Source organism: Pavona decussata, unplaced genomic scaffold, assembly GCF_977016875.1.
Source record: "Pavona decussata unplaced genomic scaffold, jaPavDecu1.1 SCAFFOLD_156, whole genome shotgun sequence".
Lineage (NCBI taxonomy): Eukaryota > Metazoa > Cnidaria > Anthozoa > Scleractinia > Agariciidae > Pavona > Pavona decussata.
Genome location: NW_028145568.1, coordinates 3107779 through 3132500, shown reverse-complemented (window position 1 = coordinate 3132500; position 24722 = coordinate 3107779). Strand labels below are relative to the sequence as shown.

General features: G+C 37.0%; 2 protein-coding genes across 4 annotated transcripts in view; both read right to left on the bottom strand.

Moving 5' to 3' along the window:
- Nucleotides 1–10535, bottom strand: part of LOC146465306 (uncharacterized) — a 12662-nt gene extending 2127 nt beyond the window's left edge. For both annotated transcript variants that reach the window (XM_085128508.1, XM_085128507.1), the window contains exons 1-6: nt 10444–10535; nt 7442–7894; nt 3119–3535; nt 2736–2849; nt 1119–1232; nt 315–494 (exon numbers count right to left, since the gene is read on the bottom strand). In XM_085128508.1, the coding sequence (XP_084984634.1) occupies nt 315–494; nt 1119–1232; nt 2736–2849; nt 3119–3535; nt 7442–7894; nt 10444–10525 (1360 nt within the window). In that variant the 5' untranslated portion in view covers nt 10526–10535. The remainder of the gene's footprint in view (nt 1–314; nt 495–1118; nt 1233–2735; nt 2850–3118; nt 3536–7441; nt 7895–10443) is intronic.
- A 2916-nt stretch (nt 10536–13451) lies between these two features.
- Nucleotides 13452–23192, bottom strand: LOC146465305 (uncharacterized). Of its 2 annotated transcripts, none has more exons than XM_085128522.1 (8): nt 22904–23192; nt 19814–20260; nt 19059–19181; nt 16857–16970; nt 16058–16237; nt 15659–15683; nt 14676–14853; nt 13452–14279 (listed from the first exon to the last, which is right to left on the bottom strand). In XM_085128522.1, the coding sequence occupies exons 1-8, from the start codon at nt 22983–22985 to the stop codon at nt 14154–14156; spliced, it is 1275 nt and encodes a 424-aa protein (XP_084984648.1). In that variant the 5' UTR covers nt 22986–23192; the 3' UTR covers nt 13452–14153. The 2 variants fall into 2 exon arrangements, with proteins under 2 accessions (XP_084984648.1, XP_084984649.1); XM_085128523.1 differs by having other exon boundaries at nt 14676–14850.
- Between the last annotated feature and the right edge of the window lie 1530 nt (nt 23193–24722).

The window sequence follows — 24722 nt, the reverse complement described above, 5'->3', positions numbered from 1 at the left end:
AGCGTCCGTTGTATTTTAACCAGTGGCATGTATAATAAAGCTGAAATTTGTGGATTGCTAGTCCATGGATTTTCAACAAGCTACAGTCGCGAAAAAAAATTCTGTGTCTGACTATGGGACTTTTGTTTGTTCGTTAGTTTTTCCTTTTTTTATTCTTCCTGGCCAACGAGCGATTCTACTTGTTTGAACTGTATTCCCACCATATATTTATATTTCTGAACGTAGGCGCCACTAAATGAGTCAGCTAATAAACTGCTTACTTTAAACAAGTTTTTCGTCTTCGCAGAACTGTTTGGAATAGAAGTGACACTTACTTTGATCACTGATGTGCTTTACTCGTAATTTGAACAGCAACGTTACGATGATTATCAGTGCAATGACGAGCAATGCTCCTTCAACGAATACAGCAATCATCAGTTCCTCTGAGGTAAGGTATCCACCACGTTTTCCCTCTGTATGAATCGGAGCGCACGTTGTCTTTGCTTGTTTGGATTCTGAAGAGGGTAGCAACAAAAAAAGAAAAAAAAATGAGAAAGAAGTCTTCAGAAGTTTTGTGGACTTGAGTTACTTGGGTTCTCCTTTAACTGAATTCATACAACTCCCCAATATAAGTTGACATTACAAGTTTTATGGCCTTGTGGGGGCCTCTGCGGTTGCAAACTAGGCGGCAAAGTGGCCGCTTTCTTGCCTTTGAGATTTATTGAAAAAGCGCAAAAGACTAAATGGGATTCAATTAAACGCTTTCAATCAAAAAAATGAAAAAGGCATGCCGTTTTCCTTAACAAAAAAAAAAAAAAAACGTAAAAAAGCTCCTTCGTCCTATCTGACTTCCGGCCTTGGCGTCATATTATATGTTATAACCATGGCAACCGTTCCCTACCTTTGTAAACGCAAAAAGCGAGGAGTAAAAACCAGTTTTACACCATTAACAAGTTTGATATTGTACAACCAATTTTAAATAAATGTATTCTTTTCCACCTAGCTAGCAAGCCAGGGGCCAGATATTTTTTTAATTAAAACCTAGGTACTAATTATATTTTGAGCTAATAGTGTTTGGCCAGGAGATAATTCTAATATGGGTTAGCTCTTGATTACTATGCAGTATACTGTCCATTTACCTTCACTAGATTGCTGTTGTGTTAACAATGTTGGCTCTAATGCGCGGGAAACGGAAAACATTTTGGTTTTGAAGAGCCTTGTTCTTGGCCGTATGTGTGACGTGACTGGCTCAGCTAAATGTTAAAAAAAAAAAACAAAAAAAAAACAAAAACAAAACATTTAAAAAAAGAGAGAGAGAGAGAGAGAGAGAGAGAGAGAGAGAGAGAGAGAGAGAGAGAGAGAGAGAGAGAGAGAGAGAGTCACAACCGTTTTTACCTTAAATTTAAACTAAATAACCCTGCACCAAAAGTCCAACTTATTTTTCATTCAAGTCTAATGAAGCTTGACTTTCCTATAGAGCCTTGTCGCAAACACCAAAGTTTTTTCGCTGGCCAATGTAAGAGATGTGAACGGCGCAATGAACCAATCGGAAGTTATGTAACAAGCGACAAGCCCGGGAAAACGCGTACGAGCAAATCAAAATTGGTTTTAGTTTTGCTTCGCATTGGTCGAGAAAGAAAAAGTAGCGCGAGTTTTGCTAACCAATTATAGAGCAAATTAAATCAAAACCACGGAGGCTTGTCGAGCAAAAATGTTGTCAAAGGAAACTTGCTCTTGTGCAAAGACTCTGTCAGGCAAGCTAGTAAGCAAAGCTTATCAGTGATTTACCGTTATATATATATCTCTCGTCAGGATAACGTATCTTGAAATAAACATAAACATAAACATAAGCAGAAGCTCAAACGCCGCCTAAGCAAGTGAGAACACCTGCGGCAGAAGCATAAGCATAAACACAAGAAGAACGAACCTGTTCGTTCTTCTTGTGCTTATGCTTACGTCATGTTATTCAGCCGTTTTCATCAGTGAGAACAGGGACGACATAAGCACAAGGCAGTCAACCGTTTCGTCCACCATCTTGCCTACTATTAAGGGTAGTTAAGGGGAGCTGGTATCGAGAATTCCGTCAAGAAACGGTTTTCTGCGCGTGCGTCTGTCCTTATGCTTATGTTGCTACTGTTCTCACTTGCTTATCTTTATGCTTATGCCTATGTCCTAGTGAAAATCAGCTTTTACACACGACCTAACGTGGCCACCTTTTTTGAACCAAGAATAAAAAATTTTTTCAAAAAATTGCCAAGGTAATCTTGCCCTCGGGTCAAGCAACGTTACCTAAAAGAATATTAAAAATATAATCATTCAGAAGCTGTGCTTGGCCGTTCTCACTTGACTTATTTGGAGAAGTTGGAGAACATGAAAGGCAGAAAAAAGAAAATTGAATTCACCTCAGAAAGATAATTAATCGTTATATTAATCGAGTGCCAGTTACGAAACAAATTAACTTATGCATACTTTCTAAAACTTTAAAACTAATTAAAATTCGTTCGAAATTGTTCCGCGGTTACAAAATCCAATAGAAAATACGGAAGGATTATGTTTTGGAAGATGGAAAACATGTGAAAGTTGCAGGGAAGTTACTATTGAAATTCACCACACTGTCCGCATACATTTAGGAGACGTTGGTTTGTGGATAATGCTGACCTGAGTATTTAAATCGGATTGAGCTAAGAGTGTTCATGTTACGCCAGCAGATGAATTTGAAACGGGTTGCCTCTTGATTTTTTATACTTTCTACATACCTTCACTAGATTGCTGTTCTGTCAATAATGTTGGCTGTAATGCCCGGGAAACGGGAGACATTTTGGTTGTGAAAAGCCTTGTTGATGGCTGTATACGTGACGTGCCTGGTTCAGCTAAATGTTTTCAAAGAACATTTGAAAAAAAAGAGACAAAGAAAAATAGGAGATAAATAGACTAAACATAACATAATGTCATCATAACCGTTATTACCTAATCTAACCTACAGATGGACTTATCAGTCCTGCCTTTGCGTTGAATTTCTTTTAGAAACTCTCAGTGGTTCTTTTTTATGTGTGTTTGTTTAAGGGAACTCTATGTTATTATGTATCTTGAGTTCGCCTTTTAGTTAAAGTTCGCGTCTTCAATATTCGTTATGGTATACCTTTTCCACTGTAACAGTGAAGAGACTTCTCGCAAATATATCCAATATTTCGTATTCGTAGACTGCACTCTATGTTGTCGTATACAAATGTTTTTAGGACATAGCTGTAGTACATTTTAGCACAATCGCCAAGTCCGCTAGGTTGATAGGTGGCCCACGGAGGTTTCCCTGGTACAACGTCTATGTTGTCATTGTTTATCCAACTCCACCTTCCATACAGTTTTCTTAAGCCAATAAAATATTCACCGGTCAGGTTCATGTTTTCAAGTTTGTCCTTTAAAAAATTAAATTCCCCTTTGGATTCAATAGAGACAAGGAAGCTTCCATGCTGCAAGCACAAATGCAGGCTTTGTATCCAGGCAGTGCTCATTTGATTAGAGTCCTGATGGAAGGTATAACTGGAAAAATTGGATACACCTTAAATAAAAATACAAAGAAAAGTTAACATCTGTATATGAAATGTGACACATGTAAACCGTGATCTTATTCTTGTTGTTGTTATTAACATATTTATTAAGCCAAGCCTAAAAGCGGAGCTCCGTTGATTTTTTCATAGCATTTATGGAAATCTGAAATTAATTACTGAGCATAACGTGTCATATTGACGGGAGGAAGGAGCAGGTCAAATTCAACGAAAGAAATTACTCTGGAAGTTCCTTCTTTGGATCCATCGTTTGCTATTTTATCGACTGATCTATTTTCGCGGTAGGAAAGCTTCACAGCGCAGGTGAACAATTAATTAATGCCTAACATTAAGTTTTATCGTTGTAAGTTTGTTTTGATTTAACCTTGTATTCTCTCTTCATTTCATACATGTGTAAAATTTACAACTCAGTCAATGTTGCTCCAACTGAAATCAAAATAAACATCAACAAAAGGAGAACAAAAGGGAAATCACTATTTCTGAGTATGTTTACAACTGGACGAGAGCCGAGCGGTGCCAAGGAAACTGCCCCGAAACAAAATGTTCAAAAATTAGTTTCTCCAAGCATATTTTTCCTATCGAAACGATTGAAGTATATTTGTAAAGCTTGAATTAGACCATTTCACGTTGCCGTTTTGCGGAGGACGGCAAAGAAATGTTTCTGTTCATTGTTCATTTGCAGCGTTGTTGCTGCCGTCATCGTTGCTTAACAGGGTTCCCTGACATATTTGGCGCCCGGATCAAAATGTTTAAAAAAATCATAACCCAATCAGTATTGAGAGAGCGAGTTAGCGCGGACCCGGGGAAAAATGTTTAGAAATTAAAAGCTGCATCAATTCTGCTCGTATATCAAAAATTCTAGTCTCTAAATAAACGTTAAGAAAACGAGTATACAGAAAAAACTCTTTTTTGGTGTTTGGTAGAATTATTTCAGAGCTTTGAAACTTGTGTGTATTTAAAAACACACGAGAGCCGTGCGGTGCGAACAAAAAAACACGGCCAAGAAACAAAATGTTCAAAAATTAATTTCATCACGAATATCGGTGGTATGGAGAATTAAACAATTAAAGTGTTTGTATGAAGTTTGAAACACTTAACATCAGGAAAAATTCTCGATTGATGCCTGGAAGAAATAATTTACGTTTACAAATGTTTTTTAAACGCCGTCGAATCACGTCAACATGGAATTTTTTGCGAGAGCAAGTTAGCAGCCCGGAAAAAATGTTTGGAAATTCAAAACTGTGTCAATTCTGCTCCACTAGTAAAAATTCTAGTCTCTAAATAAACGTTAAGAAAAGGAGAATACAGAATAATTCTTTGGTGTTTGGTAGAATTATTTCAGAGCTTTAAAACTTGTGTGTGTTTACAAACAGGTGAGAGCCGTGCGGTGCGAATGAAAAAACAAGGCCACGAAACAAAAATTTCAAAAATTAACTTCTCCTCCTATTTTGGTGGTATCGAAAGCGATGATAGTGTCTATGTAAAGCTATTTTGGAGTTCTGAAAGTTACCATAACTGATCAAGAACGGGTGATATAGGCAAATGTGAGACGTCTTTAAACTTTCTTATCCGGCTGACCTGCTCTATAACTTGTTATCCGTCGCTCTCTTTCACGTTGAACTTTCCGCTTTTTTGTTTTCTTTCTCTCCCTCTTTCTCTTCTTTCCACGTTTGTCGACATTTCCAACGAGTACATATAAATTGACTTTTTTGTGTGTCGTTTAGCATTTCTGTTGTTTCTCTAAACGCATCTCGCTGTGCAACTTCCCCCGAACAAACACGAGTGCATCAGCATTATGGGATTACGTACGGACGGACGGTTGGATGGACAAACGTGACGTCATAACCTAACAAAAATTTGTCGCATCCCTGGCTTACCAAAATCTCTTAGCTATGGGGCTCCGCGCGGAGCTCTGCTATTATTCTTTTAATACAATAAAGCCCTGGTCAAACGGCGAATGATAGTCAATGAAAGTTGATGATTGTTGATGATAGTTAAAGCGACCGCCCTAGTTTGACCACAAACTATCATGTGCTATCATCGACTATCATCAACTATCATTCACTTTGAGCGTGTTCAAATTCTTCGTGATAGTTGATAATAGTTTTTCCCGTTTGATCACGGGCATGATACCTGATGATACTTCTTCGGTCAGCTGTTTTCTCCACCAGTACTCTCAAGATTAATTTTCAGTTATTTTTTCTAACAACCGAAAGAAAACGAAGCAGGAAGCTGCCTTCGTTTCGCCGCAAAAAAATCATCTCTGCGAAGTTTTGTTTGCGATGTTGACACTTGGCAGGTGCCTGCATTAGAGGCTCACGATAAACTATCGTCAGTTATCACGAGCTTTTCTGAGTCGTTTGACTCCCGCTTGGTAGTTGATAATGGCTGATTATAGTTTTGACTATCATCAACTATCATCGACTATCATGAGCCGTTTGACCAGGCCTTAACAGCAGAAAAAGACAACTATTCATTAAGGCAATTCCAATTTCTCACGGCATTAACGATTTAATCTAAAGAAAATTGTACGATCATCTGCTACTTTAGAACGAAGAAAAGAATCACAGCCTTTTAATTTCTCAAGCGAAACGCTGTGCTTACTTGAAAAAAGAAAGTTAGCAGTTTGGCATTGCATGATCAGTACCGTTGAAAAGAAAGTTTCTTTCTGTCATATCATAAAATATCTTATTTAAGATAACTTTCGTAGGAACAGGAAGAAAAATAAACTTGCTGTGTTCTTCATATATAAGAATCTTTCATCCACAGTTCCTATACGTGATATTTATTCACAGTGATGGTATATCATTCATTAGAGTTTTCTCCCACAGTTCACAGTTACGATGTATCATAAACAATCACGTTCATCTATCGATAACCGCCCTCTTTAGCTCGGTGATCAAGGGAACGGTGCCACAGGTAAGTGATTGTATAAAATGTGGTTCGAGTCATTGCAAAATGTTGAAAAAGTTGAAAAAGTGATTGCTATAGCATACTTCTTGAAAGTATGATAAAGGTATTTTTTTTGAGTCAGTAACACAGACATACTCGGAAATAGGAAATCCGAGCTCTCCCAACAGGCCTCGAAACTATGACCTTCCGAACTAGCAATCGAAAGGTCATAAGTTTGACTCCTGTTGGAGAACTCCGATTTTCTTTTTCCGAGTATGTCTGTGTTTCTGACTGAATAATAGATCAATCGTGTTTGCTTAAGTATGAAGCCTATCGTCAAATTTAAGAAAAAATCAATTTACCGAATTTTTAGATTCATGTCGCATTACTTCATTTCATAAAGGTTTCACAGTAAATGTAAAGTGTTCTTTCTGAGCCTCGTTCTCGTGTTGGAGTCTGACTCCCAGAAACAGAGTGGCTGCTCAAATTCGAACCATAAACTAGTTGGCGATAATTAGGGGCCAGATGCACGAAACAGTTATTAAGTGAAAGTGTATCCTTAACAGTAGGGTATTGTTTGTCCAGCAATAGTCTGTTGTTAAGAAACAATACGTAGGATAAATCCTAACTTTAGGGAGGCTTTGTGAATCTGGCCCCACGAGACCTGATTTTGTACCCTGGGTGGTGTTGAACTTCTCCTTTTTCTCAGCAAAATGTTTCCGTAAAATTTTATTTTCAACTCACGGAAACAAGTGAGCGATTTAAAACGAAAACACATTAAGACAAAAAGAAATGTGAAATGATTATTAAAAAAAAAAAAAAAAAAACCTCAATTAGTTGAAAACAACTTTTTTATTTGCCAAGGTTATCATGAAAATCGAAAACATTTGCGTGAAATTCAAATTTCGGGTTCAATAACATTTCAGCAGTTTTCGATTTTTTTTTTTTGCCTTAAGTTGGGGAAAAAATATTTCGTGAGTCTTGCGGTGTTATTTTCCCTTGCATACCTTTTCCATTGTGACAGCAAACATGCTTCTCACAAATATATCCAACATATCCTGATTTGTATCCATTGCAGTGTATGTCGTCAAAGACCAAATGTTTTTTTTCGTAACCAGTGAAGTACATTTTAGTACACTCGCCATCACCGTCGGGCTTACTGCTACTGGCCCAGGGATATTGATAAGGTACCACCTCAATACTGTCGTTGCTTATCCATGTCCATTTCCCAGAGCGTTTTCTCAGGCCAATAAAATATTCCATTCTCGGGTACCTTTTCGGTTGAAGTTTCTCAAATAAAAAATTCATTTCCTTTTCGTCTTCAATGGAAACAAGATGGCCATTGTTCAGATGGCATAAATACAAGCTCTCATTCCAACGGGTTCGCTGTTGTTTACTGAATGGTCTATAAACAGTGTATCTCGAACAATTGGATTCAAATGTTTCCAAATGACGTCGACCTTAAAAAGTGAAATGAAATAAAACAAGCGAAAGTCAACATCTTAAACAAGTACTTACACTGTAAAAACTTGTTTTATTTTCGAACCTCAACAAGAAGGGGGAAGGGGGCTTAATTTAAATCATGAGTTATCTTGTATCTCACGTTTAACTGAAACATAGCAACAATGAGTTGTGTTTCAAAAATACAATGTGATTTTTTTTAGGTTACCACAATTATGTAACAACCATAAAAGGATACTATTTACAATAAATTAATTATAATTGATTGTTAACAAGTTGAACTAATTATTTAAAAACAATAAAAAGCGGAAAGTCTTCATTTATTTAAGAATCAGTACTGAGATTTCAGTATATTCTTACGAATCTCAAGGGAGCGCTCACATTTCATATCATTTGGTAGTGCATACCATATTCGAGCTCCTGACTGAAAAGAAACCTTTTTTTTTGTATTAATCTGTTGCCGATCTCGGTATGGCAATAATAGCCCTTAAGTTTCGTTATAGACGGAGGTTTCTATATTTTTGCAGAAAGTATATTTTGAATAAACTAGTGCGTAAGGGCTTTTTGTTTACTTCCCCCTACTTTAGATTCAGTGAGCATCCAAGTTCGTTTAATATTTGTTTTGTTGGTGCCCTGATATCTATGCTTGTGTGCTCGCGCGTGCTTCTTTATTTAGTAATTTTCGAAGTTTATCGGCTAGTTTGTCGCTAATACCATCCCAAACAATACTGTAGTGATCAAAGTAAAGCTCCACAATGGGTTGATGAATGGTTATATAGTTACTTAATCAAATAAATCCCCCCAAAAAATTCCTGCTAAGGAAAATTCCCCCCCCCCTTCCCCCCCCCCCAAAAAAAAAAAATTCTGCAAGCAGTTCACCATCAAAAAAAAAATATATCAAAACACAACGTCAAGTAGTTTTACTGTACATATCAAGAACATAACCTGCCCTTCTATCATTTTAACACATACATGTATTAATGTTCTTAGAAGTGACAATGCAACAATCTGATCTCCTACTCATTTATGGAGAATTATACCGGTATTTCAAATGTAGAAGAAATATAAAACAACTTTACTAAAGCAAACCTTCAACAATCTTTCTTTTGAGTAGGAAATAGCAAGGGGTGACAGGCCTGCGCGACTTCTAACAATGAATTTAACATTTTTGAAGTGTAACCTCTCTATATTTTTGCTCTGACAAGCACGTCATTTATATTATAGATCTTCCTTTTTTAAGGAAATTAATGGTGACTCTTTGAAGATTTCCCGTTGGAAAGGCTGGTTTTGCATTTTCCCATTAAAACATGTTTGAGGTTGGGCACGATGGTTGATATTGTTACGAAAGGCAATATTTGTTTGAGATGTTGTCTGTTTGCTCCAATGCCGATTACCTTTTTTTTTTAATTTGACATCTGATATTTTTTTTAATCAGACTATTTGGGTAGCCTCTGACAAGGAGTCGTGATTTAAACTTTTTAATTTTTTCTTCAAATGTTGTTTGAGTTTGTTCTTAGGAGTCTTAGGGCGTCGCCCTTAACAAATCCTTTTTTGACTCCTGGTGGGTGGCTAGAGGAAACATGCATGTATTGTCAAAAGGTTTCAGTCGGCTTGAAATGTTTTTTAATATCCACTATGGAATGATGATGGAATCGATTGCCTTTGTATACAACTGTATCCGAAAATGTAGTCTCAGCATTTGGGATTTCAGCCGTAAATTTGATTGTTGGATGATATGAGTTTGCTTACCGGATGAACCGTTCTATATCGTGTTTACTGGTGTCCCACAGAGAAAAGATATAACGTTTCCAAACTGTAGATTTTACGGCGACGCTTTGGCTAACAATTTTGTTTCATTGTCGACCATAAAAATTTTTGCGAAAGAAACGGCCATTTTTGTGCCCATGGCAGTACCAAGTATTTGGAGGTAGTTCCTTCCAATGAATTGGAAATAATTTTTGTTGAGAATGAGTGTTAGCATTTCTCTCAGGTATGGGGTAGCAATGGCAGAGTTGTTGCTGTGAAAATTATCGAATGCTTTGTGAACTCTTTAAAGCACGATCCATTTGTCGATTGGACAAGACGTTTTTATCTTCGACCGAGAAAACAACACTGAATATAACTACTATATTGCCTTCGAACTTCTCACGCTTATCGCTTTTGGTTCGATTTAAAGAATGGCATTGACCAACACGATGAAGCCGAGTTTCCTTGACAAGTGAAAAAACGTCCCTCGAGTCATGAGGTGCGATACCTTTAGTGGCTCATTTCTTTCTCGATAATCGCGATACTCGGATTTCGCGAAAATCGAGACTCCAAAGAGACTGTCACCTTAAAAGGTACTGCAATAAAACTGTGCGGAGCTTTGCATGCTTTTAATATTGAAAGAAGTTCTGTCGAAAAAAAATCGTGCAGAGCTTCCACGTCGAAAAAAAAGACATGCAGACAAATTGGACTAAAAGAAAATTCATCCACTGAAAAATTTTACCTCAACACCCCCTCCCGTGATTTCTAATGGTCCGCCCCTTACTGAACTCAGTTAACTTACCAGTATTCCCTTGTACATTGAAAGTTATCACAAGAATCTCTGCAATGGCGACTACTAGGCGTAGATTTTCCATTATAGTCATTAGCTCAGGGTCAACCAAGGAACAACGAGCAACAAAAGCGAAATAGCGAACTACAGACGCCAGTCAGTATTCTAAGGTGGCGTTGAAACTTCATTAATTTGCATTTGGGCTTAAACAAAGCTGTGACGGTAGAGTTGAAGCACGTGCGCAAAAAATGTGGTTATATTTAAAAAAAAAAAAAAAAAAACTAAATAAATAAAACCGTGTAAGGATAAAAACGACAAGGAAGTGGAGTCAGTACTTGGCTATAAAATGAGTAGATGAACACAAATGTGAATCACGTTTAATGATACACTCAATGTAAGCTGACGTTTCATTCGCTTACACTTTTTTATAATGTTTACAATAGTGACACAGGAAGTTATTCCTATGAAGGAGAAAATTGTGGGTTTTGTTACCAAACAAGAAGTATGCGGATCTTCAGATGACCACCCATTAGACTGCAGTCATGACGGAGCATACCGAATATTTAATTATGCTCAAAAATGGCTACACAGGAAGAAAGTTGTCTAAAGAATAAACACACTCAGAATTTTGTGAAGTGTAATTAGCTCAGATCATCTTATGTTGTTGTCAATGGTTCTCGTTAATTGCATTCCTTTCAGCCAACCTTAATATCCGTTGCAGTGAAGAAGTGTGTGTGAGGGGGGGGGGGGGGGGGGTGGGGGAGTTTAGTATCGCGTTCCTTTCATATTGATGGTTTTATCCTGTTTGGGATTGTGCGAATTTAGGTCTCGTCTTTGATTTAGCACGTTTTCATTTTGGATATTAAAATAAAGAGAGATTAATATTTTTGAGCTAGAGTGAAATCTCAAACAAAATGAATTAACTTAAATCGTTGACTTCAAGATAGTGAAAGCAGGAAACATGTGGCTCCGCTTAATGCTGTTCTGAAGGCTCCTTGTCGTGTAAACGAGGGAAGGTGTTTGTCAATATACTTGATAACCTGAACTTTCTGTGTAATGGCCAATTTAACTCGCGCGCACGTTACAGTAAACGACAAGCACATTTTTTTAATTCGCTAACGTAAATTTCACTGTCTCTTATCGGATGGAAGAAAGAAGTGGTGATTCTGGTTGCCTAATCGTCTAATTGAGATTCGGGAAACTTGGTGAGAGGGAAGTCTTACTACCGAGTGAAATTCCAATGTTCTGGGTTAGTCCTCTTGAAAAAAAAAAAAAAAAAAAAAAAAAGCCAGAATCACCTAAAAATAAAATACATACCTGAGACTTGTTGTTTTGGTAAGAAGGTCACGTAAAAAGGATATCTTACTGTTAAACGTAGACATAAGCAAACTAGCAACAGAGGTCTAGCAAAAAGATAAACTTTTTTTAATACGTTCAGTCACCTTCTTTTACCATCATACCGTCTCCCAAGAAGCAATCCTGAAAGTAAAAGGGACGCAAAACCTGAAAATAATCAGAAGCACAAGTGCAATGCAGGTAAAGATGAGAAAGGCCAAAACGCCGAGCAATTGGGCATTGGACGTTTTTAATCTAATCTAAAAACTTAATCGGCAAAGAAAATAGCCCTTTGCCGCAGATGTGTAAGTAAAAAAAAATTATATAAATGCGAAGATGGGTGCTGTGAAACTATCTGTGTAAATAAAAAATATAAGCAATGTGTCACGGTAAGAGTCTGTTCTAATTAGTTTGCAATGGATGATTTGAATACCTGAAATGAACGTTAATCAGATATTGTGTGCAGGAAGAATGGTTTCGCTCTTGCCAAGAAGTTGATTTTGAATTATTCGTTTTGGTTTTTGTATTAAGTTTTCTATAGTAGTAGTGGCTTGTTTATATCAGTAAGAAGGCAGTGACACGGCCCGGCTGCTCTTACTTATGCCCTTTAAGCAATTGTAAGACGAGCTGTCCTATCTTCAGTTTCTCAAGCGATGACAATTGAGGTCGTGCGGTAACTTTTCGACAATCATGTCCTGGAGATTTGTGTTCTTGTGTTCTCTTTCGACGAAACGCGCCGCTCTTCTTTGCACGTATGCGTTATTAATGATTCAAAATACCCTGTGGCTTATAAAATTGGGTTATTAAAAATAAATAAATAAATAAATAAATAAATAAGTAATGAAAGCAATGGTGCGAGACAACGCCTTGCGGTTTATCATGATTTCCGAGCATGCGTTATTACCCCTGGACTTGAAAGCCTCCTAGCGCAAACGCTCTATGGGCTCGTCACGCACTTCTCCCAGTAGAGAGGCGGGCCTGGACAGATTTTGCTAACGTGCATGGCCAGCTTCAAGTTTCCACTGAATCTAGTACGGTAGATGGAGTAAGAGACTTCTACCGGAGAGCTTAGGTAGATCTTCGAATTTGGTGTTTGATGAAGTGGGTGTCCTTATTAGAGGAAACCGCGGGAGAATCCCAGCTATATTTGGCTGCTTCAATCTGGCCGTTGGGGCTTAGAGCTGCGAGTAGGATAAAGACATCACTTAATCGTGTTGAACCCTAAAAGAGTGCATTAAGGGAGGTTTCTGAACAAATATTAAAAATGTTGAATAAAAATCTTATTTGTTGAAGAAAGATGCGAAATTTATTGAATACAATTTCTCATTCTTAAATAATTATTCAACGCGTTGAATAAGAAAATGTTTTAATAAATATTTCAAAAATTCCCCAACTTTTCCTCCCCTCTAATAAGGAACTTGTTCAGAGTATTTTAGAGAATTCGGTCACCGTCGTTTATTTGCAAGTGATTGACCGGTCCTGGTGTCATATTTTTACAGCGAGAAAATTCGCATCGTACTCGTGCTAATTTTAAAAGTATTCTTCCAGGTGACCTTCTCGTTTAGGTAAATTACTATGAAGAGATGAAGATCATTCTACACATTCTTCAGGGAACATAACGATATCTATAACTTGGAACAGTTGTCAAAACCAAAGAAATAATCCAACAGCTGAAATAAGTTATCACATTTATAATAATTATTTAATATGTATTGCCCATGTTCTACATGTACATATTCACACGCGCATTACATCAGGTACTGTAAGACGTAAGAACTACTGAAACTAAAAATCTATTAAAAAGCTAAACTCAAAAGATCAGTGACTTTGTAGCATAAAAAAAAAACGCTTTAGGAGTTAGGCCTTTTGAGACCAGCGGCGAGAACATCCTGTGTTTATTTTGCAAGTTCATTCCAGCTTATTCCACAGCTTAATTTTTCCTCGGTGTTACACATGCAGGTGTTTCTTAACATCCCTGTCTTTCTTCCTGATGATGTTATCCCTTCGGCTTGCTAATGGCGTGCCCTATTCATTTCTCCTCAAGACTTAATCTTTTAGGCAAACAAATGTAAAATATCATTCGAAGGTTTGAAGCCGGGGATTTTACAGTTTATTTTCACGTATTTCTTTATTTTACTGTTGATCCTTCTTGATGGTCGTGCATCTTTTGTGCCCCATACAGCAAAATCAACCTAGAGTTTCCATTTGATCATTACTTTGTTATATCGAGATTACACTTATCCATCGATGCTCTTGCACATTATTCAAATTTTGGCTAGAAAAAAATGTATACCAATACTCTTTTTTAAGTAACAAATTTCTCTGGTTAAAAGGGGACCACTTTTCCCAATCTGTTAAAGATCAAGGGTAGTCAAAAAAATTTAGGCTCACACATTCATGTATTCGTGCATAGCCGTTTCGTTGGCATATGTGGGTGTCTCACTGCAGTCAGCACTGGTTCTGATTTCTTGTTTAGATGGCAATAGATGTGCGTAGAAATCGCCCTCCGACGTCTGAAAAATAAAGAAAAAAAAAAGATTTCCACAAATTAAGCGGCGTTATCAATCAATCAATCAATCAATCAATCAATCAATCAATCAATCAATCAATCAATCAATCAATCAATCAATCAATCAATCAATCAATCAAGTCATTCAGTGAGTCTCGCACACAGCGAGCAACAGCGAGCAAGCAGTTTAATCGGCAAACCAGGCAATCATTCAACATTCGCTCTGCCAGTCAGCCAGTCAGATAGTCAGCCGATCAGTCTTTTTAATTAACCTCCAAATAGGAACTTCGGGCTTCATTTAATAGCGAACGTAAAGGTACATCGTAGTATCGATCGTAGAAACACAGTTGTGCAATAAGCTTGTTTTTCCCTGGCTTAGGTCTAGTGATATTGAACTTACATTTGTACGTGGACTGAGCACGGCATATCCACCCTCAGTTATGCAAGGTGGCGCAGTTAATTGGAGAGTAGCTCCATTACTACCATCTCCTGCTTCAACTGACAAACCAAGCTGTCTTGCTGCATTCCCTGGATTGAGTAATGAGACATTCTCACGTGATTCTTCAAGCTGATTGCTGCTGAATGTAGTAAATACAGATAAATTATGAATAAACAAGCAATACCTGTAACCTGCAGCAAGAAGATTGAAGCAATACCCAGATAAATACATACATACAAGATTAAGTTCGGGATCAAGGCTACAAGCGCCTGAACTGCCTTTAAAGAGTACAAATGCGTCAAAAGCCTGTTGAGTGTGCTAAAGCCAACGACTGCCTTAATTTCTCTTTGTCTGTAAACCGTACACGCTGATTTCAATGTATTAAATCCGAAATGATCTGCTGAGTAGCGTATGTTCTCATGCGTTCTGGTTTTATGTCTGTCTGTTATTTAAGAATAAAATTTGATCGAAGTTTACTAAAGCAAAAAAATTCTAAACAACTCAGCATGTCTGTAAAATCATGAAAAAGTGGTAAATTAAATGACTGATTGAATTATTCTTCCATTGAAATCCTCTTGATTGACATTTGTAGAGTACATTTATGACCTATCATATATTTCAACAGCGGATAAACAATTTAAAGACGTGGAAGCCCATCGCAGTTATGTACAAAACTCAAGCAACGGCGAAAATGAAGGCTGAAAAAAAAAAAAAAAAAAAAAAAACCGCTTGAACAGGCTTCAGCCCATGTCTTTTAATCTTAATTTCATTTATTAACCCTCGTCTATTCGTCTTGGGAATATCACAAACAGCACCGCCAGTTGGCTTGATCATGATAGATCAGATGGTCAGCACTGCTTGGATTCTTTCAGGCTTTATTTACACAACTTCGTCAGTTACGTTTAACTAAGTACGAGGTTTTTGATTTCAGTAGAAGAACATACCTTTTAGCAGCTATGTTTCTTTCATCTAGGAAAAGAGCAATGAAATTAGATATAAGAGCGTTTAAAAAGATAAACGTATGTTGTATTCTAACCCTTTGTTTATTAACCAGTGGCATGTATAATGAAGCTGAAATTTGTGGATTGCTAGTCCATGGATTTGCAACAAGCTGCGGTCGCGAAACCATATACTGGGCCTTGCTTTCGGACTTTTGTTTTGTTCGTTAGTTTTTCCATTTTTTTTTTCTTTTTGGCCAATGAACGATTCCAATTGTTTGAACTGTATTCCGGCCACAATATATATTTCTGAAGATAAGTCCCACTAAAAGGGTCAGCAAATAAAAAGCTTACTTTAAACAATTGTTTCTTCACAGAGTTATTTCGAATAGAAGTGACACTTACTTTGATCACTGTTGTGCTTTACTCGTAACTTGAACAGCAACATTCCAATGATAACCAATGCCACGATGAGCAATGCTCCTTCAACGAATACAGCGATCATCAGTTCCTCTGAAGTAAGGCATCCACCAGGTTTTCGCTCTGTTTGAATCGGAGCACGCGTTGTCTTTGATTGTTTGGCTTCTGATTAGGTAGCAGAAAAAAGAAAGAAAGGAAGAGAGAAGTCTTCAGACTTTTTTTATGGCATTTTTGTTGACATCCTGTGACTAGGTAGTTCTACAAGATGAAGTTGACATTACAAGTTTTGTGTTGGGCCTTGTGGGGGTCCTCTGAGGTTGCAAACAAGGCGACCGAAGTGGCTGTTTTCATGGCTTTGAGATTGATTGAAAAAGCGCGTTTTATGTGTTAGACATGTAGAATGAGATTTAATTAAAAACTTTCAATTGAAGAAACGAGAAAGGTTTGCCGTTTTCTTAAAAGAAAAAAGAGATTCCTCCTTGCGTGATATCTGACTTATGGCCATGGCGTCATATCTCGTAACCATAACAACCGGTCCCCACCATTGGAGTAAAATTCACTTTTAGGGTTCATAATTGACCATTGCTAAGAATGATATTGTATAGCCAGTTTTAGATACTTTAGATATATGTATTCTTTCTCAGTTGGAAAGTATAGTCCGATGATATTTCCGAGTTAAGACCCGAGTCCTAATTGGATTAAGCTAAGGGTGTTAGGCAAGCAGATAATAATTAATTCTGAAATGGGTCAGCTCTTGATTATATGTAGTATACTGCCCACATACCTTCACCAGATTGCTGTTGTGTGAATACCATTGGCTGTAATCCGCGAGAAACGGAAATAATTTCGGTTGTGAAAAGCCTTGTTGATGGCTGTATACTTGACGTGACTTCCTGAGCTAAATGTTTTAAAAGAATATTAAAACAACAACAACAACAACAAAGGGACAAAGATTAGTAGGAGAATGATAGAATAAACATAACGTAATGACATCATGACCGTTTTACCTGAAGTTTAACTACAAATTCCGAGGGTCCTGCACCCAGGGTCCACATTGTTGCTCGTAGTAGAAGTCTAATAAAGCTAGGCTTTCTTATAAAGCGGATTTAATTTGAGTGTCGTAGAACCAAAGCCAAAGTGGTACTTTGGGCAATTACAAGAGACGTAAACAGCGCAATGAAACCAATCAGAACTAAACTGAGCTAGTAAATTACGGTTAGTTTTGGTTTTTCTTCGTTAAGAAATAGAATGTAGCGCGACTTTTCCTAATCAATCCTAAAGTGAAGTGTAAAGAAAAACCAGGGAGACTTGTCGAGGAAAAGCGTTGTCAAAGAAACCTGGCCTTGTGCAAAGGCTCTGTTAGGAAAACTAGAAAGAAAAGCTTATCATTCGTTCACTATAATATAGGTCGTCATAAATATCTTATCTCAGAAAAAATGTTCGTCCTTCACATATGACTAAGTTCCCCCCCCCCCCCCCACCCACCAAACCAACAAAAAAAAAATAAAAACAACAACAACAACATCAAACTGACACACACTCAAGAAAGAAAAGGAAAAGAAAAACAAGAAAAAAATAAAATTTGTCAGCTAAACGTTTCTCTTATAGACATGAATCGGCTGCGACCACAATGAAAAACCTTTTATGAAAGTTTGTCAGTCGCTCATACGAGCAAAAGAAAACAAACTTTTTTTAAAGAGATAACTCTAAAAATTAAAATTTGTTGAAAAAATTGTAAAGTTAATCTGTAATCAGAAACTGTTCTTGACTGTTCCCACTTGACCTATTTGGAGACTTAAATGACTTTCCTGGTAGTTACGAGAAAAGGAGAACGAGCAAGGCATGCAAAAAAAAATAAAATTGAATTCAGCTCACAACGATGAGTAATCTTTATATTCATTAAGCGCCAGTTACGAAACAAGAACTAAACTTACGGATTGACTTTCTTAAACTTTAAAACTAATTTTTTTTGGGATGGTTTCCCTGTTAAAAAAATCTAATAAAACGTGGTTTCGGGTAGTTCAACCGCCCCTTAGACTTTTCTTTTTTTTTTCCCTTGTTTTTTTTTTTCCAGATTTTTTTTAACAGCAGATAATCTGCGAGTAAAGCCTATCAGCGTTATTTTGTACCTTGTTTCCTCAATAAAGAAACAACTCTATTATATTCAAGAGCGTAAAGAAAAAAGTAATCGCTCGTTGCATTGATGTCCTCAAAGATCTCCTTGTTTTAAAGTTTGGTTATCATTAATTACATTGATTGGCAATATATAGCCGCCTAAATGATTCAAAATAATTACAATCAGAGAGGAGACCCAAATGAGGAGAAAATCTATTTTCCAGGACACCGCAGTAGACCTGAATGGCATCATTAATGAAATCCCAATACACGGATTACTTTCAATAATTAGTCTTGCGTTCGTGTTGAATTTTATTCGATCTTTCGAGATCGTTTTCGAATGAAAGCATCGGTAGTATCAAAAGACTCAAGGCTGCATCGTTCAGTATGGTAAACTTTTTTCGCCGTAACAGTAAAGTGGTTTCTCGCAAATGTATCCGATATTTCGCGTTCCTAGACTGGTATACGGTATGTCGTCTTATACAGGTAGGTGATATTTGGCTCACGCAGTGCTCATGTTCAAATGAATCTGATCTGTTGTGGCCATAAAGCAAACTTTTTAGGGAAGCTTGTCAGTAGTTTACGCGGACGGATATAGCCTGTGAGAGACAATTTCTGGCATAAATGAAGTAGAAATTGTCATAAAACTTGGATTGTTAAAGAAAAGTTGTTCATCAGTGTGTAAACCAGCCTCATTTCATATAAATACACTACTGACGCAATAATGTATTAAACACTTTTTGACCTGAAGTTTATGTGGATGATATTGAATTTTCTGGTGCAAGTGATTCTGAATAAAAAAAAAAATGATTACGCCAAGAGTGATAATCGTCATGTGAAGGGGAAGCTAATAAACATCAGATTATCTTACCTGTTGGTAGCTTGGTAGTTTGGTACGGTGTGGATAATGTTAATTGTATTGTCGATGTACTTGCCAACGGTTTGAGTGTGGAAAACCTCGTTGATTGCTGTTTTTCTGTAGTTCCATTTTTGGCTAAAGATTTTACAATAAGCAAAGAACACAAAATGTATGTAAAGCATCTTTAAGATAAATTGTCTTAATCATTCTTGTTTTTTATACAGCTGATAACCTTTTCTCAAGACTTTTTTTTTTGTACAAACATATCTGAGACCTGGGAAAGGAACTGGTGCGTTCAGAGTGCCGTCTGGATGAATGTCTGAAAAGCGTTTTTAGTCCTAGAGAGCAATGATCAAACAAAACAAAAAAAAAAACAAAACAAAAAAAAATGGAAAGCAGGTTTACGTATCGTTGTTCTGAAGCTCTTAAAAACATTTCTTGATACAGAAATATGACACATTCATACTACCTAAGGATTCTCTTAATTTGCGATGATAGCGACCTAAATAATGTGTCTTGTTTATTTTAATAAATTATAAGAGGAAAGCTGAGTGTAGGAAATTTGATTTTCCCAACACTATAATATCATCAGACGTCAACATTAAGGAAGCTTAAGTTTTGGATTAATATAAATATCTTGTCCTGGCTTAGCGTAATGTTATATAGGAGTTTTAAAATTGATCTCTCATTTTCTTGAGTGAAGTTTCGAATAGTTAAGTCTTAATTACAGCATCAGTAAATTCAAATACGCAGTTCTTCTTCCATACCTTTTTCATTATGACAGCCAACATGCCTCTCACAAATGTATCCAACCATTCGTCTTGTGAATTTTTTGCAGTCTATGTCATCATACACGAACGAACATTTGTCGTTCTTAGGCTTCAAGTACATTCTAGCACAGTGCGTGTCTTCACCATTGGGTATATGGCTACTGGCCCAGGGATATTCATAAGGTGCCACCTCAATACTGTTATTGCTTATCCATGTCCATTTTCCAAACCTTTTTCTCAAGCCAATAAAATATTCAATACTCGGGTACCTTCTCGGTTCAAGTTTCTCCTCCAAAAAATTTAATTCCTTTTCATCCTCAATAGAAACAAGCTGGCTATTGTTCAGCGAGCATAACTGGAAGCTCTCTTTCCAAGTTGTTATCTGTTGTCTACTGGATGGTTTATGAACAGTGTAACTCGAACAGCTGGATTCAAATGTTTGACCTTAAAAAATGAAATAAAGAAGGGAAAATTAACATCTAAAACAACCATTTATCAGTAGCTTACACTGTAAAAGCTAGTTTTATTTTCGAACCTCAAGAAGGAGGGGGAATGGAGGGACGGGAGGGGCTTAATTAAGGTCATGAGTTATCTTGTATCTCACATTTAAATGAAACATAGCAACAATGAGTTGTGTTTCACAAATACAACGTGATTTATTATCTTACCAAGGATAGGTAATTATAATACAAAACAGCGGAACGTATGATTAAGAATCAGTACTGGGATTGTGAAAGTCTCTAGGGATCTCTCACATTTCATATCATTTGGAAGTGCATTCCATATTGATTTTGAGCTCCGGAGTTAGAGCAAAGCTTTTGTGTAATAATCTGTTCTGGATCTTGGCAGGGTAATACCAGGCCTTATGGTTCTAAGACCATTATAGTCAGAAGATCCTATATTTCTTGAAAAAAGGTATCTTTTGAATAAAGTAGTACATAAGGCCTTTTTTACTTCTCCTCTCCTTCAGAATCAGTGACCAGGGGTGCTTACCATTTGTAGGAAAAATCCAATTTGATGTAACCCTTGCATAATGGTAAGGGATTTTACAAATTCGACCAACCAACCTCTGTAGATATTCGACAATTTCCGAACGGAATTTATAGCAAATTGCCTTAACATTTGACTTCAAACCGAAATTTTCGGCTTCTCTGGGCAAATGGTAAGCACCCCAGCAAAGCTCGTTGATTTTTTTTTTTTTTTTTGATGCCATATTATCTATCCCTGACTTGTGATCACGCGTGCTGCTGCATTGAGTAGTTTTCGAAGTTTATCGGCTATGGCTTATCGCCGATGGCCAACGTTCTCAAACAATACTGACGGGCAATACTATTGTAACCAATGTAAGGTTCTACAATGGTTGATTGATAAACGCTGATTTAATGGTTACATATTGGAATAGAACGGATTTGACCTTTTTCCTGACACTTATACCAGACGATAAAAAGGTTGGTGTACACAAACAAAAGCTATACAATAACAGAATAAAAGACCTATAATTGAGATATTGTAAAAGAGAATTGTTGAAGTGGTACGTTCTACATTTATAGGTAGCTCTTCGCCTTGTTGAACGCAGGTCATACTTGACTCCGTGTTTAACTGACTCATAAACTGTGGCACTGAATGGTCCTTTGCTCAAAAGCGTGGGACTACTGCAGTATCCAGCCTAGCTTCATAAAACGGTAAACTGGGAAAATAATCTTAAGGTAGCGCTTCTGAATCTGCTCGATGTCATCGAATAGATAACGAGGAAGTATATGTTATAGAATATGCATGTATATTCTAATACGAGCCTTGCACAGGAAGTTTAAAAGTAAGTAAATCAGAATTGAAGCAGGCAAATTTCCAAGTTTTAATTGATTGATAAGACAACACGCTCAGCATTAATAAATACAATGAGATGGACCCGTGAGTTCCACAGTAAGACCTGTCAACATTATAAGACCCACGATTTTATGTTCTGAGACTAAACCTGAAGTTATTGTAATTGGCTGACGTCTAACCTTTCTTAATAAACAAATCCTAAGTTCTTTACATTGAAGTCCCAAGTTTCATATTTAATAACTGATGTTTTGACTATTGCCGGCATCAAACAACAGATACTTTGCTTATGCCAGAACAACAGCGTATCGGTGATGGAATCAATCACGTCAGTTGAAAATGCTTTTTTTTTTCGCTGTTACCTCGAGAGAGAATTTGAAGCGTTTGTTTAACTTGTACAAGAGCAGTGGAAATGGTGTTTCTATCGGACACCAAAGACCGTCCGGTACAGTTAGTTGGATTTAAGAATGCCTTCGTCGTTCGTGTATGCAAATCTTTTAGGGGCCGTTGTCATAAATGAAATGAAATCACATATTCATCTGTAACTTGATTCGTAAACTTTCATCCACATTTCACATGACATTTCATATACGTCCATTTTCGCCAACAATTTTACACTGCAACAGTCCTCATGTATGAACTCTTTCAACTGAAACGCATATCATTACATGACATTTCATAAGCATTAACCTTCACCCACTCATTTTCAACAACTTTTTTTGTAATATTTCGAACGTGACCGTCTTGAACTGTCTCTTCGTGCTTTTGTTATAATATTAAAGTATGGGGGAAGTGGTTGAAATAAGAACTGCGTTACATCACGCACTTCATGAGGTTTTCCCGTTCAAAGAGCCGGAAGAATGAAACAAACCATCTGCTATCTAGATCCATATTTAGTTAATAATCCATGCACTTTTTTATTATGCATTTAAGCTCGCAAAAATAGACAGCGATAACGATAAACAGCATCATTTTCATCCTCGATATTACCATTTCAAAAATCAATCGAAACCTCCAATTATTAGTTTCAAGGCTTTCTATCATGTTAACCCGAATATGCTGTTAAAGGCCAACAAATAAAGCAGCAGAAATCCAACTTTACCTCCCTGAGCTAAAAGTTGACCCCCACGCTAGTTAATTAAAGATAAAGTTCCTAAATGTTTTTCATAATGTTTTTCAATGGTTCAGCGGGACAATGAAAATATTTCTCCAAGCTATGTCGCTTGTTCCTTTTCAAAAACTTACTCAGAAATTCAGCTAACTCACCAGTATTCTCTTGTACTTTAAAAAGTATCACTAGGATTTCTGCAATCGCGGTTACAAGGCGTATTTTTTCCATTAAAGTCATTTCCTGTTCATTACAGATCGGGCTTTACCAAGGAACAATAAAAGCGAAATAGTGAACTACAGACGCCAGCCAGTATTCTAAGGTGGCGTTTGAGCTTCACAATTAATTTACATTTGTGCTTAAACGTAGCTGTAACGGTTGAGATGAAACACGTGCGCAAAAATGTGTTTTTGTCTTCCTAAAAAAATAAATAAATAAAACAAGGAGTTGCTGACTGCCTCTCTTTAAAATGAGTGAATAAACACAAATGTGAATCACTTTAAATTATACACTCAATTTCTGCTAAAATATGTTTTTTTATGATTTTTTTCATTAGTGACACAGGAAGTTATTCTAGCCGTGACAAAGCTACCGAAGATTAGATTGTGTTCAAACTGAAATAGCGATACAGGAAGAAAGTTGCCTTGACACATACAGAAACCTTCTAATATTGTCTGGGGGAGGGGGAGAGGTGTACTTAGATGTGTTACGATCACCTTATGTTATTGCCAATGGTTATAATTGCATTTCTTTTAGCCAACCTGAATGCCGAATTATGCGATCGAAAATCTTATTTTCCGTTCCAGTGAGGTGTGAAGCCAAGTTTAGTGTAACGATTGCGACGAAAGACGAGACTTCGAGGGGCGTCGCTAAGGCGTGTTTGCAAAGTGTCGCTGGTGTTGGGACTATTTTACAGGTCGTTGACGCAAAACCACGAAAACCAAGATGACGGTTAACGGTGTTTATTGAGAGACGAAGACGATCACGATCACGATCACGATCGTAAACTGAAATTACAATAATGCAATAACGAAAGTATGAATCAACTTGAATTTGTGCGTAAGGCATAAAAGAAACGCTTTACGTGCCTATGTCGATAACGCGATTAAAATAACAACGATTATTAAAAACTGAATCATTGTATAATGTAATTCGAGGGATTTGATTGGCTTAGCCGCCATGGTATATGAGCAATTATACCATGGCCGAGAAATGGCGACCATTAAATTGTCTACTGGTTGTTCTTGTACAACGAAATCAGTAAGATCTAGCAATATTTCTTGATTGTTTTTAATAAAACAATTATTCCACTTGCGCTTGTTGGATATGAGATGATTATAGCCAACTCGCCGCTACGCGCCTCGTTGGCTATCTATCATCTCATATCCAACACGCGCTCGTGGAATAATTGTTAATAACACGTAAATTAACATAAACAAAACATAAAAGGCTAAATTAAAACTACTCGAGATTTAAAGGTCGGCTACACAATGAACATTTGCGGCTGATTAACAGCCCAAAGACTAAAATGTGGGCGTAGCTGTCTAAGCGTCTTATTCTTTCAAATTACTCTTTGATTTCAAGATAACTAGTTGTACTATTGTACAACACAGTACATATGTGCGCTAACGCCCAAGGTGAAAAGTAAACTTAAACACATTGAAATAAAACTAACAAAATCACTTACATATCGGTCCCGCTTGTGCCAAAGGTTTAGTACGAAAGAACGAAGGTGCTGCTATTCAAGGCGAAATCTTGCGAAACTCTGGCTTAAAGGGACGCTAACTTAGCTTTTATATGCGCGTGGTGACGCTAAAAGATTCGATTACAAACCAATAGGAAAAAAGATAAACATTGTAACTACGATCGTAACTAGGCACACAAAGTAATTGATAATTGATCTAATCAAAAAAAATGTTCCTTTGTTCGATATCCTTAACATGGCTCCCCTGAAATATTCATATTTCACTAATTAAT

Bases quoted from the DNA above. Each gene is read 5' to 3' on its own strand.
- LOC146465305 (XM_085128522.1), bottom strand. From the start codon at position 22,985: ATGACTTTAATGGAAAAAATACGCCTTGTAACCGCGATTGCAGAAATC. The intron at 20,261-22,903 runs GTGAGTTAGCTG...TCATTTTTTAAG, and splicing joins TAAAGTACAAGAGAATACTG to GTCAAACATTTGAATCCAGC. The intron at 15,684-16,057 runs GTAAGTGTCACT...CTCTTTTCCTAG, and splicing joins AAAGCACAACAGTGATCAAA to ATGAAAGAAACATAGCTGCT.